The sequence below is a fragment of the Phalacrocorax aristotelis genome, chromosome 2 (assembly GCF_949628215.1).
Source record: "Phalacrocorax aristotelis chromosome 2, bGulAri2.1, whole genome shotgun sequence".
In the NCBI taxonomy this organism is placed as follows: Eukaryota; Metazoa; Chordata; class Aves; order Suliformes; family Phalacrocoracidae; genus Phalacrocorax; species Phalacrocorax aristotelis.
The window spans coordinates 116818194-116837616 of NC_134277.1; the positions used below are offsets into that span (position 1 = coordinate 116818194).

Genomic DNA, 19423 nt, shown 5'->3' on the forward strand with positions numbered 1-19423 from the left:
TTTTTAGACAACTGCCCTTAAAAAGAGGAATAGTGGCAGATCTGAGAGGTATTTCTGAATTAGTCTGGCTAACTGATATTTACTTCCAGCATTCACTTGTGTCTATGAGGAGTCTTAAATCATGAAAGCGCCAGTGCACATCCATCAGTGTGTCACTGTGAAAATGCCCAGGCGCACACACACACACACACTGCTTCACAGACTTGCTACTGAGGTGGTACGTAATGCCCTAACCTCATCTATTTATGAACGAAAAAGATGCTGTTCATTTCAAGCCAAAATGTTATTCTTACTAGCACTCTGTGGACAAAGATTTCAATAACATAACCTCAGGAAGATGAGATACTTGAGACACTGAAATCAGAAAGTCCTACCATACAATGACAACTCCTAGGATTAATTCATAGGATTGCATCAGGTTAATTCATGCTGTAATGTCTTTCCAATACATTTGCACCCTCTTTTGTGATACCTGTTTCAGGCTTTGGGAAGCACTTATTTGTGATTCTTTAGGGAATCTTACCTGGTTTTGTTGATTTTTTTGTTGTAGAACCTAATTTAATTTGAAAATGGAATATTGAAAAATTCTGAGAAAATTACTCTAACAGATTGAGTGACTGACCCATTTACAATTACCAGGAACACTATAGTCTTCAACTCAACTTGTATACTGAACTTTTCATATAGAGTTTTGGGGTTTTTAAAATCATACTTATATCTCTGTTATACAAGTGGTAATGCCTAGGTAAGGGAAACCGAGCAATTCTTTCCAAGATCACATAGCAAGCTCATGGAAGGTTTGGGACTAGATTCTGCATTTAGCTGAAACATAAACCTCTGAAAAATATCATTGGCATATATTCCATGTAACATATTGGGAGTTTACCGATCATTCGGTCCCAAAGGCAAGCTCTAGCCACACAGTGCTCTCCACTTCTTGTCTTCAGTCAGTATAGCTCAGGCTTCTTAACTAGAGTCCTTCTTTGTGCCAGAGAAACAAATAATCTGCTGTCTACCTTTAAGTTGTGTATTGTAAAGAAACCATGAATGCACATTACGGCTCTTCTGCTAACATCCATTGTTAACTCTGTCTCCATAAGTAGGCAATGCACGGTCTCTCGTGCACCTAGCATAAGACGTACATTTCATTCCCAGTACTTCATGGAAAAGTGTAACATGTAGAAGTTCCTATCTGTTAAATAGCACTGCCCTTGGAAGAAAATGTGCTATTTCTACCTTGCTCAAAGAGGTGCAGCAGAGGTATTCTTTGTTTAGTAATTTGAGTTCCAGCTGTTTTGAGCTGTGTAACACAAACCTCTGCGGGACACAGCAACCCATTCTGACCAGCTTTCACGAGATCCATTCAAAGGCAGAGAACCCCTGTGATTCTGTGATTCCCATGAGAGTTTTTCCTATGACACTTGACCACTCTGCCTTCATTGCTGTCCTCAACCAGCTTCCATTTAAGAGCTGGTAACAGACTTTAGTAATCCAGAGCGTAAGTCTGTGAAGTGCTGGCAAAAAGAGGTTCCTCCCAATGGCTGGCCCACGTGCTGAGTAAGTGCTACCAATTATTCCTTTCACACAGGTGATGGCGCTTGGGGCTGAAGCTACTGAGTTCAGACTCTGATGAGTGTCTGTGCAGAGAACAATGCTCTGAAGAGTGGAAGAAACAAATGGTCAGTCTGTCTTTTCCAGAGTTACAGCAAGTCAGTATATCTTTAAACAGTATATGCATTTATTTCATTATAAAAGAAGCCGAGCAGTCATTTAACATATGCCTGCGTTTAAATACTGAAAATAATACGAAGACTGTAGCAAGTACTCTTCCAGTTAATGCTGCAATGGTGGGATCTTTCCAGCATGTTATTAGTTTTCTAAAATATATTGTATCTTTTGCATTACCTAAAGTTACTATGTTTACTAGACTGAGAAGTCTTGAAGTTTGCATTATGACTGTACTGGTGAAATCTGTGAAATACTAAAATTTTAAAACAATTTAAAGCTTAGCTTCTTACAGCGTAAGATCATAATTAATCTATTTCACTCCTTTTCAAAAAAAAGACAGAAATCATAGATGTCCTTCAAATGAATTGTCTTATGATTATGCACTGTTGGTTAATTTAATGTTTTCTTGTTCAAGAAGATGTATTTAAATCATCAGCAATAACTTCGATAAAGCAGTCTATAAAACAAAATATTTTTAATCTAGCCTGTCATTTACATTAATATTTTCCTTTCTAAACTGTAACATAACCAGCTACATGGGCTATTTCTTGTTTCTATAATATTTACAAAAATACACGTCTATTTTACTAAAACTAGTGTATAAAGAATGTACTTTGAGTTACTCTTTATTTTGGGAGATACTCTTAGAAATGAATAGTGATAATAAGGGAAATAATAAAAATTACTTTAGAAAGACTTTTCAGGAAAACTGTACCAAATATTGAGGTATCCCATAAACCTTTTAAAAGTAAAATGGAGAATTTACAAAACTGTACCTGAAAAAGGAAAAGTTTATCTAATAATAGAAATAATTTACCAACACGTTCATAAATGTATGCATTAATCCTTCTAGGGAGCTCTTACCTTGAATCTTTCTTTTCACTCTATGGTTCTTTTGCTGCGGCCACCTGTGATATCAAATTTCTCATCAAATTTGCTGGTATAAGCTGGTGTAAGGACACTTAGCTGCTAGGGACCATGCGAGTGTTATTAACTTTCTTCATGTGGACCTTCGAAGACCTAGGAATCAGAGAGAAGTTGGCATTGTACTTCAATAAGTAGTACAGAATAATTTCCATGAATAGTCATTTGATTGTTCCAATGAATTTGCTCTTTTGTTTCCTCTTCTCCGTTTGTTCCCTGCAAATTAATGCTTTTAGCCACAGAGATTAAGTGATGTGTTAAAGAAGTCAATGAAAGGGCTACACCTACCATCTAAGACCAACTTCCGGTCCAGTATAAGCACCAGCGTACCATCTTCAGTATAGTGCAAATGCGTTTCAGCCTTCAAACAGCTGAGCTGAAACACCTCTGTGTTAGCATCTGCACAGGCACATCATGCTTTACAATTTTTTATCCTTCCCCTCCCAGTCTCAGAATTTTGCTCTCCTGAACTTTTGTTGCTTTAAGACAGCATGTACAGATTGTGACTGTATACTTTCTTCATCCATCATTTCCTTTTCCTTTCCCTGCTTATCCTCTGTATATGTTGATTTTATGACTCAGTCTGAAGTTAACTCTTTACCTGTTTTCCGTCTGCTCAGCCAGAGAGAAGCCAGCGAGCCTGCGTTCACGTGCTTTGTGTTTGCAGGCTTTCCGGTTCCACGCATGGCACTTAACTACTGACTCATACTGGTGCAGATTATGAAAATGGCCATCTGAGTCCATGGAGAATCTAAACCTGATGGGCAGTGAAGCTCTCAAAATGTAAAGGCATATGCAAACAAAATCATATCGTGGCCATTTTTCCTGGGCATCGCTTGTCTATTATTGTATATAACTCTACTGTGGGTTCTGAGAACATATATACTGCATAAGCGTGAGAACAATGCATGATATATCCCATAGGCTACTGTGGGCAGGAAAACCAATAGATTATCTAGGGTTTGCTATTTTTTTCCCACAGAATATAATTGACTCCTATTCTTGTAAGCAGAAGTTTTGCATAACTAACAAAGATAGAAAAAACCCTAAATATAAGAAATAGGGGCAAATTCTAGTTATCACACTAAGCCTAAGTAAACAGATTTGTTAAAGAGGGACACACCTCATTAGTGCTGCACAAGACCCACAAAACTGCTCTGTATTTAGCACAGAAGCATAAGATTCTGTCTTGTTCACATGAGACCTTCTGAATGGCACAACCATATGGCTTTGGTTATTTCTTCTCTGTCCCAAAGCCTTGTCTGAAGACAACAGAAGCCATTGCAGAGCATAACTTGCACAGTCCAGACAGCCTGAGATGGATCCATAGGAGCTTACCCACTCAATAAAACTGATCTGGTAGATTGGTTTCATCCTCATTTGGAGAGAGTAGAAATCCTCAACAAAAGGGGCTGGGGACCCTGGGCTGAGGGTAAGAACGACAGGGCATAAGCAAGTTTGACAGCAATCATCTTGATACACATGAGAGGGACACTACTTACATTGTCAGGTACAAAATTTGAGTTGTAGGCTACTGCTCTGTCTGTTCAATTTCTCTGTCTTATGCCCTGCTGGTCAGAAAATCAGTCCACTAACTGAAAAGAAAGAACTTGGCTAAAGATCATGGGGACACAGCTGTATGATAAAATACCCAAATGACAAAACCATATTACAGCAGTGCTAAGAAGCTAGCGCTATCACAGCTCCTACTGAAGTGTCTGATAATTAATATGGCTGAAACCAATTGTTATTAACAACAACAAAAAAAGGATTTATAAGAGTTACAACCCTTATAAATCTCTCTTCCACAGAGAATTTTGATAATGTATTATATCTGTGTTATGCAAGTCTATAAGTGTACTTAAATAATAACAAAGGTAGTCTCCATTAAATTTTCTGCATCTTCACAAGGGATTTGTTCTAAATTTACTATCTTTTCCAAGTTCCAAAAATAAAAATAAGTAAAAATAAGTAATAATCTTAATGTTCTTGAACCGCATCTGTTTGAATTCCTAATTACATTTGTCTTCTGATCCTCAGCTGGAATAAACCCATATAACACTGGAGTCACCTCAATTTATACTGCGGAAGGTCTGGCTTCCTACTAGATTTAAACATAAGGTTCTATTTAAATCTTAAGAAATTGATGAGACTATGGTCAGGCTAGAGCTGAGGTCAGATTAAACCTGAGGCAGTGTCTAAATTTGTGACAGCAACACTACCTAAAGATACAAAATCCTTGCTGGAAACAGATCCCAGAAAAAGAGCTGCCTTATTAATAAAGATCAGATCATGGAAAATTCTTGCAGAGAAAACTATGAAATTCAGATGCCAATCTAATCTAACCAATAGTTTGAAAGTCTGTTAAGAAAAGCAGTTTACAAAGAAGTGGTTTCCATCAGGAGCTGCTCAGCGTACTGTGGCAGGGAGTCTGTGCGTAGCTGTTTTCCCTGATTATGACGGCCAAAGCAGCAAGAGCACCAAAGTCAGCAAACAAAAAAACAGGATGTGAAAAATGCAGGAGTAGACATTTTCTGTTTCCCCAGATGTTTGACTGACAAATCATCGGGTACTGACCAAAGGGAGCACATGCTTCTTCACAAAGAATCAGGCATTATATGACCAAGACGTGTTATCTTCTTTTTGAACTTCCAGTCCATGAGCAACTCTATTAAAGAGTATAGAAAGTCAAGAATAAAAAGGAAATCCATTAAGAAGCAAAACAATAAAGTGGATGGATTTAAATGTTGACCATTAGAAAGATTCTTAAAGTTAAAAAAAAAAAAAGATACATAAGATACATCAAGCTCTGTAGTAAACATATTAGAGAACAATCAAGTGTAATTTGCTTAGGAAGTCTTAAGTTAACTATACCCTTAGCTGCAAGCCCCAGAGTGTTCCTCTTGACTTACTCTTTGGAACTGGATGGCAAAGAAGTTGTGTCTCACTTCCAGGGTTGCCCTAGCCCCTAGGGTACTCAGTGACTAAACACACAAATACCAAACCTGGGAGGGACTGGCATAACTTCTACATTCTGGCTACTGATGAGGACTCATGTTTTTGCCTTGAAAATGCAATTTGCCTTCTCCTGAATGGGGAAAGTGATGTAAAGTACCAAACATTCACCTTCCCTCCTCTTTTGGCTTAGTACTTCTCTGCAATAAAAGAGTGTGAAATACCCAAGCCAAGTCTCACATCAGCCACATGGACATTTTTAAGTTTTTTGTCCATAATCCCATCAATTCTTTTACAGTTGGACTTGATGATCTTAAAGGTCTTCTCCAATGTAAATGATTCTATGATTCTAAGTCATGACCTCTCTCTAGGAAGATGTTTGTAGCTAGAACATTTCAAGAGAGACCAAAAGATATAAAAAATTGCACTTAACGTGTCATGGACTTAGAAAAGCCTCCAGCATAGTTCGTTACTCGTGCAGTCTGCCAAAGGCGTGCATTCATACATCGTGCATTAAAGGAGTGCAGCAGTGCTGAGAGACCGTTCAGTGAGCAAATCTCTTACATCAAGGATCACAACTTTGCCTATCTGGATTCAAAACTGTAGTTACTGGCCTCATGCAGAGGGTTAAGGAATAGTCTTTCATTAACTTTTCCGATTATGTTATTCAGCAAAAACAAATATTAAATACCTAGAAAAATCAAGAGCTACTTTAGAAGATGGTGGTTTGAGTCAGCTAAAATAGTTGAAATGCTTTACTGAGAAAGACAACATGAAACCAGCCAAATTAGAAGGTACTATTCTAACTCTATACAGGGGTGTAATGTTTGAGGGTAGAGCTATGATGAGAATGTGGCTGCAGATGTTGCAATTTACCTTGAGAGCCCTTGGAAAGTGAGAGAATTCATAGCGGTTTTCTATTATAAGAATATGTCAAGTGAACTTAGGAAGCAGGATGTGCAGGAAAACCTTAGCACATGAGATTGCAGGCTGGCAAAAGAAAAGACAGACCTGCTGTTAGGCTGTAGAGGGATGCTAAGTATCGTGGTAGCTATTAAATTACTATGCAACAAGCACAGTTGCATGGTACTGCAATGTTACGCAGACAACCAATCATGAAAAAGCTGAACAGGCATCAACTGAGATGCCTGGATCAGGTGAGATGGTGGGAGAGAGAATAAAAGAGGCTCCAATTGGATGGATAAAAAGATCTAGCAGGCACAATATAAGGGCATTCAGAAAAAGATGGTCTATGAAGAAGGATGGCATCATCATAGTGTGTACCTCCAGAAAGGAACAGGTGAAAGAAATAAGAAAAAAGACATCAAACAAAAGGACAAGATAAAAATGCGGTTCTGAATAACTAGGTCCTGGATTACACTAAGTACTGTAGGTATCTAAACTGTTTCTGCTGACAGAACTGCATTTCAGACCCTGGTTCTAGCTTCTCTGTGCCTCAGTATTGCAATTATAAAGAGGATAATTTCTCTTTTTCAAAGTGATGTGGTAGGGTCCTCAGACAGTGTGGTATGAGAAATTTCTGCAATATTAAAAAGACATTTTCACCAGAAAAGCAGAGACCAAAATGATTTTAACAGAATGCATCTTTCCTGATGAAATGCAGTGAAGACATAGGACTTGTCAGCACTGCACCATTTTGCTGTTAAACCAGAGTGTGTGCGAGTGACCTTATTTTAGCTTAGGTGTACTGCAAAAAGCTTTTAGTAAAACTAATGAAAGTTTACTTATAAACTGAAAAATAGTCATGCATAAGCATTTATGACAGGAGGTGCTAAATGCCTTATTTTCTTGATAGAAGTAGGGAGCCTAATCTGAGCTTGAAATGTTCTGGTTGGGTATTTACACTCTAGGCTACAGATGTGCTTAGCTGATTACAGTTTTGAAAGAGTGAAGAGAGCTCCAGTACTTTGCAGGAAAACTCTTCCACAGACTACATCTTTAGGACTGGCTTCAACATAAATGCCAGATATGAAACTTTTATTGGGGGGCAAGATGTGCAATTTAATCTTTAAAGATAACTGAGTAGAGACTCAGATCTCTCTAATCTGAGAGACTTTCTAGCTATCTGATAGCATATTGGTTCATTATTTTCTCAAAGAAAGAGCAAACTCCCACATCACCCGGTGCAGCAATGCAAGATGGTAAATGTGGTGCCTGCACAGGAACCACAGGTTTTGTTCCTACCTTTTCCACTGACCTGCTGCGCAGCTCACATAGCACAGTTCACAAATCCGTGCTAGTATTGCTGTGTCTTAAGTTCTGGGGTCCTTGGTGCCACCTTCCTCTTTCTTTGGTAAATTATGTTAAGCAGGAGCTAAATAGTACCACCAGTATTACCCACTGAGGCTATTTTTTGACAATCTCATTTTCACTGCAGGTTTCTGGTTGGTGAGCTGAATATGCCAAGCCCTATATATGTTATGAAATGGCAGGATGAGATGAGATGAGCAGTATAGGGAATGAAACAGAGAAATTATATCAGCAAGGTGTTTTCGGAGCAAGCATTCTTGACTTGAAATTTTAAATCCATTCTTAAATGAACATCTTTTAAAACAGAAAATGTGAACACAAAGAATGATCTATAATCACAGTAGTGTAAATGCCTACTAATGTAATGTTATCTGTTCATGTTAAAATAATACACATCCAGAAACACTTTCAATTGCCTACATTTATTCGATGAAGTGCTAGGTATCTGTCAAATAACAAAATCTACTCCTTGCAGACAGGAAGAAACAGGGAAAGAAAACCTTATAAAGGATGAAGGAAAAAGGAGGAGAGGATTTACTGGGAGGAGAAAACGGCAGGTAGCTGGAGAAGACTGTTTTCTGCAGTGGGCCACCGACTTATAAATGTTGATTCCCGAGAGCTGCCAGCTAATAAATTCTTACTTGTGTTTCTGGAATCTGTAATTACAACAAAAGATGACATGAGGGGAAGATGATGTATCATCCCATGAATTATTGATACTGACCTTTTTACAGGATAAAGTTCTACATTAGATAGGGTGAGCTGAAACTTAGCGAAGTCAGTAAGTGCTGACTTTCTGCTGGCTTTGGATTTGGCTTAAAATAGATTAAAAAAAATAGATATGGAGTTTATAGATTTGGAGAGTTGCATTAAAAAAAATTTCTCACTCTGTCCTCCTTACTCTTCCCTTCCTTCCTGTGGTCCTAAAGCCCCGCAGAAGGCAGGCGAGACTCGTGCCTGCACGTGGTCATACCGCAGCCTGCACAATGCTGTCAGAACAGGAGGACCAATCTGCTAGATAATTTCCATTTGCTAGTGACAGGCTACTCTGTCGTCTCCACATGCACAGCCACAGTCCTGCTCCTGTCTCCTTCCTCACATACATGATTCACTCTGGCTTTACATAGCTCCAGGGTCTCTGCATAAAATTTTAGGTTACTCAGACTTTTTATAGAAACAAAGTTATTGAGTTCCTGCATTGGGAACGCTGCTAATATTTTTTTTCAAATTCCTTTGAGTCAAAGGCAAAAGTTGTCATAAAATATTTCCTAAAATCTGCCCACATCTTTAGGTATCTGTAGAGATTTTTCAAAAAATCTAAAAGGTGGCATTTTAGCCTACATTTCTAGAAAACACACTGAATAAAAAAAGCTTGTTTGGCATAAGTGTTTAACAAAAGGACAGAAAAAGCACCCAGAAAGCCAACAAATATTTTTACATCTAGCTATACATTAAGCAAAATGCACATAGTTTTATGAGGAAGGGAACAGGAGGATTTTTTTCCTCTCTTCTTCTATCTCATAGGCTAATTTTCTGAATGTTTGCCAAGTGTTGCCTGTGTGTTTAACTTTTAGATCCAAGAACACGTCATTATTTTACTGAAGTATTAGGTTCTTGCTCATGTAAGCTGTGTTTTCTCATGTGATACTTCCCACTAAATTCACTGATACTCCCTGTTTGAGAAAGGACATCTCCTGTGAGCAAGGGCTGCCTTTTGTGCTGTGCAACCTACCAGACACGCTTACAAGAATCTTCTCTTTAAATTGAGATCGCAAAGGATCTCTTGCAGCTGGATTCCTTGCCTCAACTACCTGCAAAACTATGCCAGAAAAATTTATCAGGTATTGCTCTGTAGAAATGCACTCAAAGAAAAGTTGGAGCAGATTCTAGCAGACACAGCATTTAGCTCTCCATTTCAAATTCTCAGTTTAAGCACTTATTGTCTATATTTTCACAGTACATTCTGTGATTTTTTAAAAGCTTCATCAAATGTATTTGAATCACCTCGTTGATATTCTGCTTATTCTTATTCTAGGCTTATGCTTCTCAGAAAACCCTTCCCAAGTGTTTATTTTGGAGACCAGGGACAGGGGTGCAGAGGAAGAGTTCAAAACTCAGAACATGGAAGTGCTGCTCATAACCCCCACACGTGTAGAGGCAGGGCTCTGTGCAGGATGTGTCCAAACTAACTAAAGGTAATTTCTTCTGCAGTTATTTCAGTTTGAAGCATTCATAGCAAAAGATGCCTTGTCATTAAAATCAACAATCCTACCACCGGAGCCCAATCTGCAGGAATGTGCAGGGTAACTGGAGTAAACTAAATTCTCCAAATGTTGTGACAAACAATAAGTTTCTTTCTGGTTGAAGAGGAGAAAATCTTTCACAGCTTGTTGCATATATACAGAAGCAACATCTTTCAGAGATTGCTAACTGAATGTCCAGCCTGGAGATAATCTGACTACTCTGAAAGAAATTGTGATGGTTTTGTAATCTTCATCGCTGTCACCTTCATTGGTTCCTCTTAATATTGTAGTTTATAACAGATTTGCCTTAAAGTCCCCAAAAGTTTCTTTTCTACCAGGAAGAGGCTCTGCTCAGCTTTTATTCAATTTGATTTAATTTCTCTAACAATAAAGGGGACAAGGATGCTCAGCAAGTTAATGGACAGCAGGTCTTGTAAGAGCTTGCTTTCTGTGGACTTAAAGGCCACTTATATCAGGTACTTCCAGATCTCCATTTGTAAAAGCTGATATACTCCAAGTGTCTTGAGATTTGAGAGGTTTTCAAAAAATAGGTTGAAAAGACAAGTGGATATTCTGTCTGATAATGGGGCATTTTATTTAACGGAATGTTTGGAGGTCGTGTTACTTGTTGGTAGGCAAGCCTTTCAGAGTTTTTATGAAGTACAAACTATTGTAGGAAGTGATATGATGGGCATGTGCAATAAGATAATTTCCTTTCCACAACGCCACAGTTGGAAAAGGATAATATTTTTAAGCTGCTCTAGAAATTGAAAGCATTTATGGAGAGAATAGCCAAATCTGATATATTTAAATTGGCAGTATGCTGTGTTTATGAAAGCCAGATTTTACTATGGAGGACACAAAACATTGTCTCCTACAGTTAGTCTCTATAGCGTGCTAAAGCCACAGTGGCACAAAACCAAGGGTGGCGGTATTTTGTTGCATACAAAATCCATAGCTTGTGGCTGGTGCTTCGTGAAACGGCATAGCAGGGATCTCCCTTGCTAGTGCTGTGTGGCATGTAGCAAAGTCCTCAGAACGTTATGAAATACTTTGCTGCTCACATGACTCACTATTAAAATATTAGAGGTATGCGTATCTAACCATATCTTTGTGCCTGAATCTGGCAAATTTTATTAAGAGAACGGAGCACTAGATGTGTGATAGCAGTGCCATTAAGCGGTGCAACTCCTGATACAGAGGACATGGTTCTTAGGCCTCCTTCTGCCTCCCTAACCTCCCCTCCAGCACCTGTGCCAAATACCTGGTCTAGCAGAAGGTGCCCCTGACCATGGTAGGGGGGTTGGGACTAGATGCTTTTTAAGCTCCCTTCCAACCCAAACCATTCTATGATTTTATAAAAAAAACAGGACGTTCGTCGTCTGCCCCGGATAGGCAGGAACACCCATTTCACAAGGAGCTGAGAGCACTGGGAGTGCATTGCAGCGTGGTGGCCTGGGCTGCACAGTTTCCAGCAGCCTCAGAGCACTGAAAATGGCAAGAGGAGTTGTGGCTTCTGCAGCACAGTGGCACAGGGTGTCTTCCCGAGGACCTGCAGGTAGAAGCAGGGTGTGTACCTTGTGTGGAGATAGCCCTGCGCGAGCTGAGAGCTGGGAAACCTGAATTTTACTGCCGGTGTGTGACATGATGGATCACGGCTTAGGAGGGTGGGATGCTCTGAGATTTCGTCAAGGTCCGTTAAAAATATTAACCCGCACGCTTACCGAGGAAGGGGAGGCTCAGAAAGCTGCACCTGAGATGTGGGGTGGCGGGGGTGGCGGGGGTGGGGGTTGTCACCTCCCGGCATGCCCGCGGAGCCGGGCGCCAGGGCACACACTGCGGGCAACGCCAGCGGCCCGCGACCCTCCCCTTCCCTTCCCGTCCCTTCCCCGCACCGCGGGCAGGGAGGCGCGGGCAGCCCCCCGCCTCCTCCCGCCCCGTCCCGCCCGCCCACCGCAGCTATAGGGCCGCCCCGGGGGAGGCGAGGGCAGAGCCCGGCGCAGGATGGCTGCGGGGCCGGGCTCCCCGCTCCTCTGGGCGCTCCTCCCGCCGCTCCTCACCCTGTGCCCGGCGCGGCCGGAGCCCCCCGCCTCCCGCGGGATGGGGCTCAGCCTCCACCCGCCCTACTTCAACCTGGCCGCGACAGCCGGCATCTGGGCGACGGCCACCTGCGGGGGGGAGGCGGCGGGCGGCGGGCGGCCGGAGCTGTACTGCAAGCTGGTGGGGGGGCCGGCCGCCGCCCCCCTGGGCCGCGCCATCCAGGTAACGGGGCCAACGTGTGGGGCCGGAGGGGGGTTCGCGGCGCTGGGACCCCCTTCCCCTCGCAGCCCCGCTACTCGTCCCGCGCCGCCGGGGTGTGTGTGTGTGTGTATGGGGGTGTGTGTGTGTGTCCTTTTGGGGCGTCCCGGCCCCTCCGGGGGTGCTGGCATTACCCTGGGGTGCGTGGTCTCGTTTTCTCCTGGCTGGGCGTGTGGCCCGGGCGGAGGACGGGAGCGGGAGCGGGACCCCACGCAGGGAAGCGCTGGGCAGGGTGGAGGCGGGCAGCGGCGCTTCTGCCCGCGCCTCTGCCCTCGGGGTGTCCCGGCACCTTCTGGAGCCCCCCCGTCCCCCGCCCCGAGGAGTGTTTGCCCCCCTCTTCCCCCCCCGCCCCCACCCCCCAGCCGCTCCCGGTGTCGACGGTGCTGCGGCTGCCCCCGGGGATGCGTGAGCCGCTCGTCCCGCCGGCCCCTCGGGCGCCTGGAGGTGGGTTAAGGAGTGCCCAAGAGGTGTTCTGTGGCCTCAGCTCTCGGCCCGTGGTCCGCGGAGGTGATGCTTCTGGGAGTGGGGCAGTAAGCCTGCGGGAAAACGGATGGGGACGCCCCGCACTGGTGACACCTCTCACTGGAGAGCGGGCGTCTTGCTGGGGGCAGCAGGAAAAGGGGTCTGGTTTTAGTCAGGTGGCTTCGTGGCATTTTCCAAGCACTGAATGTGAGGCTCATCGTCTTTGCCTTGCGTTGTTGGTGGGAGGAAGCCAGAGATTCCTCGGGGCTCTGTCAGGGAGTATCAGCACAAAGGGCAGTGAGGGTGACGACGTTCTCTCCTAGCACAGCGTAAGGTTATTACAGATATTTTGTGCCAGTCGCAAGAAAGACAACAATGAACGGCGAAACTCCTGGCAAAGGGTTAATGGAAATCAATTTTTCCTTTGGTAGAAACTTGTATGAACGTGTCTGTTAGAGGGTAAGGAAAGAGTAACAAATGCACCAAACTCTGTGATGTGCGGTGATGGATGTTCAGTATCAGATTGATCAGAACTGTGTTAACGGGGGGACTTTCCTAAATCCTCAGACCTTCCAAAGTTATTTTATTTGTATTCTCTCTTGGTGGGAGGAGAAGAGAGCCAGAACGAAACTGCAATTTGAAAGGGACTTTGAAAGCTTTAAGGTCCGCTTTCTGGCTCCAGGCAATACAGAAAGAATGCAAGTAAACTTTCAGCATCTTGGAAGGGTCAGTGTTTTGAAGTCTTACGAGGTGTTTGAATGTTTTAATAGTGAAATAGTGCATAGTGTCTGGTTTCAGAAGAGGTTGCAACGGATAAGAGAGATTTTCTTCTCATTTTTTTAATGGGGGCAGCTGCTCAAGAGAGGGGGAGAGGACTAAGAGGGTGCAGCATAGGTACTCCTCGTCATGTGCCGGAAGGGAGCATGCACCATCACGCAGCCTGCCCTCACAGTTCATGAGGCAGCCGCAGCCAGCAGTTGTGCTTTGCCCTGAACTTCTCCCTGCCATGCCTCCCTGCCTCACCATGAAATCTCAGTTTACCTCACATCTGTGTAGTGCCCTCCGTCATAAAAAGCTCAAAGTGCTTTGGAAATGCTTACAGGCTGAGTAACACACAGTTTTACTAATAGGAAAACTGGGTCATAGGTATTACATGCTTAAACTAAGGTTACAAAAAAAAAAAGGTTGTGATGACCAGGAAACTGCATGTTCCTCTGTTTCTAATGCATCTCTGAAGTTTAGGCATCCATCCCTCCATACTGAGGGATTGATTTGATTAAAGTTGCCTGAAATGACCATGCCACCAGGTGAACAGCAAGCCCAGTAATCTCTCAGCAACGTGCTATAGCCCACTGCTGCAGTGAAATCTCATACTAACATGCCTTGGAATATCAGAAATCACAGTATAGCAAGAATCAGCCCAAACAAACATCAGATAAACATGTCAAGCAAGTGGAACGAAGCCTGTTGTGTGATGCACAGTGCCATTGATGGTTTTTGTAATTTTTCCCTTTATATACTAACAACCAACTGGAAATGAGGGTTGGCTGAATATAGGAAGAGGCTAGAAAGGGGGGAGTTCCTCTTGTTACATATTTGCCTTACAGGTCCTAGGTTAGAGGGCAGTTATGGCTCATGACTGATTCAAGTTCCCAGAAGGGCTACTGGTAGCCTAGCCCTGGCACAAGGAAGCATCTTGTGCCTCTTACAGCATGTGTTAGCATGGATGCAGCAGTGTCTCTCTCCAGTTTTAACAAAGCCCCGTTGAGATAGATAACATGAATACTTCTGTGGTTTACCAGTAGTTGTTGTGGTTCAAGAAGGGTTGGAAAGTCTTTCAAAAGGCCAGGGAAATCCAGCCATGGAAAATTTGCTAACAGCACAATATTATAAAGCCGCTCCACCTCACAAGTTCAAAGACACTGTAAATAAGAGAATCTCTTATTTCATGGAAAATTGGAGAAGTGCATTGAACTCTTACAGAAGGTGATCTTACATAGAAGGATTTAAAGTGAGCATAAGTATTCCCATGTTGTTTCTTAAGAGTCTGAAGGAAGGTATGTGTCTTTTACATACTGTGATAGGTGTAATAGCCACTGTGTCAGGCCAGTTCAAGTTAAAGCAACATCCTACACTTGAGTCACTCACATCTGGGGTCTCTACAAGGCTGGATTGCAGCTGTTGCTCTGTGAATAGGGAAATTGGAAAGAAGGTGCAGAGGGTGATCCTCTTTCTGATGAAGGGAGCCAACAGCTCTGTTGCCACTGCTATGCCAAGCACTGAAAGTAAGGCAAACAGAGGTAGAGCAGCCCCAGCTTCATTTCCACTGACCTGCCATTGGCCTCTCTCGTTCAGCTTGTCATTTGGTGATGTGTCTTTTAACGAAGCCTGTAGTACCTGGAAAACCCAGAAAGAGCATTTGGAGGTTGTTCAAAGCTCTTCTGCGAGGTGATCCGTGGGGTCGACAGGCCCTTCACGGGCAGCTCAACCGAGGCTGGACATATGCTGTGGAAAGCAGTATGTTTCTCTTGTTTAGCACGTTGGCAAGTGGGACAATGACTTAATAAGAACAGTGTTGAGTGAAGAGATGCACTGCCGTGTAAAATATTTCAGCAACTGATAGATAAATGGCATGCCTGGTTTTGTCTGCCAGTCTGTTCACAGTGGTGTGAGGGTGTGAATTAAGAGTTTAACCGCATACCTGTCCTGCCTTGCCAGTGGGCACAGAACCTCTAGGTAATAAATAGTGAACAAATCCTTCATTGTTGTCGCTTTCTATAACTTACAGACGAGACATTTTCATCCCTGGGTGTCTCTGGTCCACACCGGCATATTTCAGCAAATTCCTCCATGCAGTTCCAGTTTTCTCCTTTACTCAGGAGAGCAAGAGGAAAGGAGGGTAACAAGGTCACCAGCAAATGCACACCTGCCCACCTGATGAACTGCAGCCAAAATCAAACAAAGACTGGAGGCCCAGTCTCCTGGAACGGAGACGTGTCCTGTAGCAGACAGGCCGAGTGCAGCGTGCCTGAGACACTGCCAGTGGGAAGCAGGGAAGGCTGCTCTGTCCAATAATTTATTTTCTTTCATTTTTTGTTTTGCTGCCTTGTTGGCAGGGTTGCTGGAATGTACTTTAAATAACTGAAACTCCAGCTGTTGCAATGAAGTTCTTTGAATTACATGCCCAAAAAGAAAAAGATAGTATCTTGAGTTCAGATCAAGTGCTCTGGTATACTGAAATCACATAGGTGCATGTAAATGTAACGCTTGCGTTTGATACTCCCCATTGTTTTCTGCTCATTCAGCCTTTCTCTGAGGCTGTTTCCAGATCAGAGCTGAAACTGCTGTAGCAGCAACTGTTTCCTGTGTATTTCCAGCCTGATCACTGTGAACGTGAATTTAGGTCTAAAGACCTTGTTTCATGAATATTATGAAACTATTTAGGGAAGCTTATGCTGTTGTAAAATACATGTGTCAGAACTCCAAGTACGCGTTTGCCAGGAAAGATGCTCTGATGTGGTGGTAACTGCAGTTGTTGGTACACAGATTGATTTCTCGATGTATTGATTTAGCAGATAGTTACACCATGTTCTTTGTCGTCACTGCAGAAACTGGCAACGTTGCCTGTAGCTAGCACAGGCTGATGTGGTGTCTGCTGCAGCAAACTGTATCTGAATCCAGCAGTGTCCTGGTATATTGTAGTTTGTATGAAAATCAGCCAAACCATCTTCTCTAACAGAGGTGGAGGAGAATCATGTTATCACATGACCCCGGACATGGTTAACCAACCTATGTACGTGAGGATTTATCAAGTCTCTAAACAACGCTTTGAATTCTCAGGAGTTAACCCTCAGCCAGGTTGACACCTGCAGTGCTGAATCAGAGCAGCTAGTGGTAGCCATGTCTTCTGGAAACATCATATTCTGGGCTTTCCGGAAGAGCAGGGTGAAGATGGAACCATTGCTAGATGCAGATGCTGAAATTATTACTACTGATGCAGAAATATTCAGTGAACATTTATGATTTCTACTTGAAGGACACAAGAGGGTGTATTTGTATCACATGAGAATGATGTAGTAGTTTCCAATCCATTAGTAACTATGGCAGATGTTAAACAAATTCTGTGAGAGATAAACATCTTAAATTCACCAAGCTTGTAAGACTGTACCCAGCAAGAATGTGTGAGCCCTAATGTTATTCCTCTGTTAAATGTGGACAAGTATGATTGCTCCAGTTGCTTTACACTGGTTAGTCTGACAGCAGCGGCAGACAAAATAACGGCATTTATATGGGATTCTGTTAATACTTAAAAGGTAGGAATATACTTCATTCCAGGCAACATGGGTTGTGGAAACAACAAAAGATTTGCCACATCCTTTTGATGAAAATATGCTTAGCTGATAAAGAGAACGGTGCAAATATTACCAGGGTACTGCCATTTAATGAAAATGCCATTTTTCTATTGGGGTTCTACAGAGGTCTGTGCCTGGCACAGTTTAGCATTTCATGGGTTATGTCTACCCAGTGACTGGAGTAAAAAGTGAGTGGGACACTAAAAAATCCCTTAATAACTAATTACAATGCTTCAGCACTAATCTTAGCAGACTTTAAAATGCAGTCTCTTGAAGATAAAAATACTGCTTGCAGGGCAAGCCAAGATGCCAAATTAAAGTTTCCTGAAGTTTATTCATCATTATTGTGCAGAAGAGTACAAAGAGCTTTAGAGACTATCAAAGAGAGATTATCAGGGCATCTCCGGAGTGTGGCTTTAGTTGTGGACTGGAAACTAGGCGGTAACTTCTGCAAATGAAGATATAATGGGATTCTTTTAAGGGAATCTTAGAGGGAACACTCGGTAGGATACGTTGCATTTTCCACAAGTACATATTGTTCAGAAGTCTCTGATTCAGGATGTATTACAATGGCATGAAAAAAATGAAAGTAGTGTTATAAAATTGTAACACCAAACCTACAGGCGAGTAACAGAGTATTTTTTATGGTTTTATTAATACCAGGTTATGTACATATGTGGATGTTTCACAGTCTTTTACGAGAATTGAGGATAATTTCTGTGTTGGTCTTAATCCAGTTTTAAGAATCTGTTTCATTAATTCCCTGCAGATGTGCTATAGGTAATTTCACCAAAGTATCAATAAATTCATTAATAAAGGAAGACTTATTGTAGTGTCCTTAAAGAGATTCCTGAAATTTTAGTTTGTAACATAAAATTTAGTGTGTTTCAGGGTATAAGTGTATAACTTAATTGCCAGGGGAATCATTTACTTGTTAAAAATTACACTATATAATAGATATGTATAATGTATATGATATAGTGTGTGTGTATATATAGTGTTATATATATATTGTAATATACAAAAATTTAACCCCATTTTTAGTCAATGCTCTAGTTCAGAATCTTAATTAACAGCAGCATGTGTCTGCAGTGCATGAGAGTTCAGCTGAGACCATCTTTTTAATTTATTGTGTTTCAGGGACAGTTTTGCGATTATTGCAATGCTGCGGATCACAGTAAAGCTCACCCCATAACCAACGCAATCGATGGCACGGAGCGCTGGTGGCAAAGTCCTCCTCTTTCTATGGGCTTGAAGTACAATGAAGTCAATGTCACTTTAGATCTGGGACAGGTGAGTGCATGAGCTATTGGGTGAGGTTTGATCATTTCTTACGTTTGTATATAAGCTTTGCAATTAGGAGAGATGTTTGATGATTTTAACTTCCCACACCATAGCTTTTTCGTCTGGTTTATGTTCTGTATTTTTTTACTAAGTTAGCTTTATTAAAGTGATTATTTTCCTTCAGGAATTTTGATTATGTGGGTTCTTGCCATTGGCATGACGCAGATTTAATGACAGTGTTTTCTCGCACAGACACTATAACTCATTGACCTGAGGTTGCCAGGGGGATTGGTCAGTTGAAACTGGGGCTCTACCTTCCATTTCATATTCTCCTTTTCCATGGGCACAGAGAGAGAGATAGATTTCATGATCTCTTACTATGCACACATCTTGAGAATAGTGTTTGGAGTCTGCTTTTGCCTCAGGAGTCCTTCTGGTTTCACTATCATCCAGACAGATCTTCAAGATAGGTAGAAAAATACTGATAACATGGTTTAAAAGGGAAGGGACAGCAAAACCAGTGTCATGTGTATTAGTAATATGGCAGTAACATGAACACCCGTATTTCCTCTGCAGGCAATAGGCAAGTAGCTAACTGCAGCCTCTGTATCTGTATTTTAAGTCATAGGGATGGATTCTCAGCTGCCATAATTGGGCACTGATCCAGTGAAAATAGCTACTCTCTGCAAGTTCGCACCAGCTGAAAATATATGACTATAAATATATGTTTGGGACTGCAAAATATATGTATACATATGCATATATATTTTGGACAGTAGTAACTGTTTATTGACAGATCATATAGGACAGGATTTTTTGAATAGGTATTCAATTTAGTTGACAGCAAGGGGAGGAATAACTAAGGAAAAATGTTTCTTTCTGAGACTTAGCTGCCATTTTGTTGGG

The 19423-nt window shown here is 42.1% G+C and overlaps 1 protein-coding gene across 2 annotated transcripts in view; it reads left to right on the forward strand.

Annotated features, from left to right (window-relative positions):
• The first annotated feature begins 12125 nt into the window (after nt 1-12125).
• LAMA3 (laminin subunit alpha 3) overlaps nt 12126-19423 on the forward strand; it is a 122519-nt gene continuing 115221 nt past the window's right edge. For both annotated transcript variants that reach the window (XM_075084843.1, XM_075084844.1), the window contains exons 1-2: nt 12126-12383; nt 18374-18526. In XM_075084843.1, coding sequence (XP_074940944.1) covers nt 12126-12383; nt 18374-18526 — 411 coding nt within the window. The remainder of the gene's footprint in view (nt 12384-18373; nt 18527-19423) is intronic.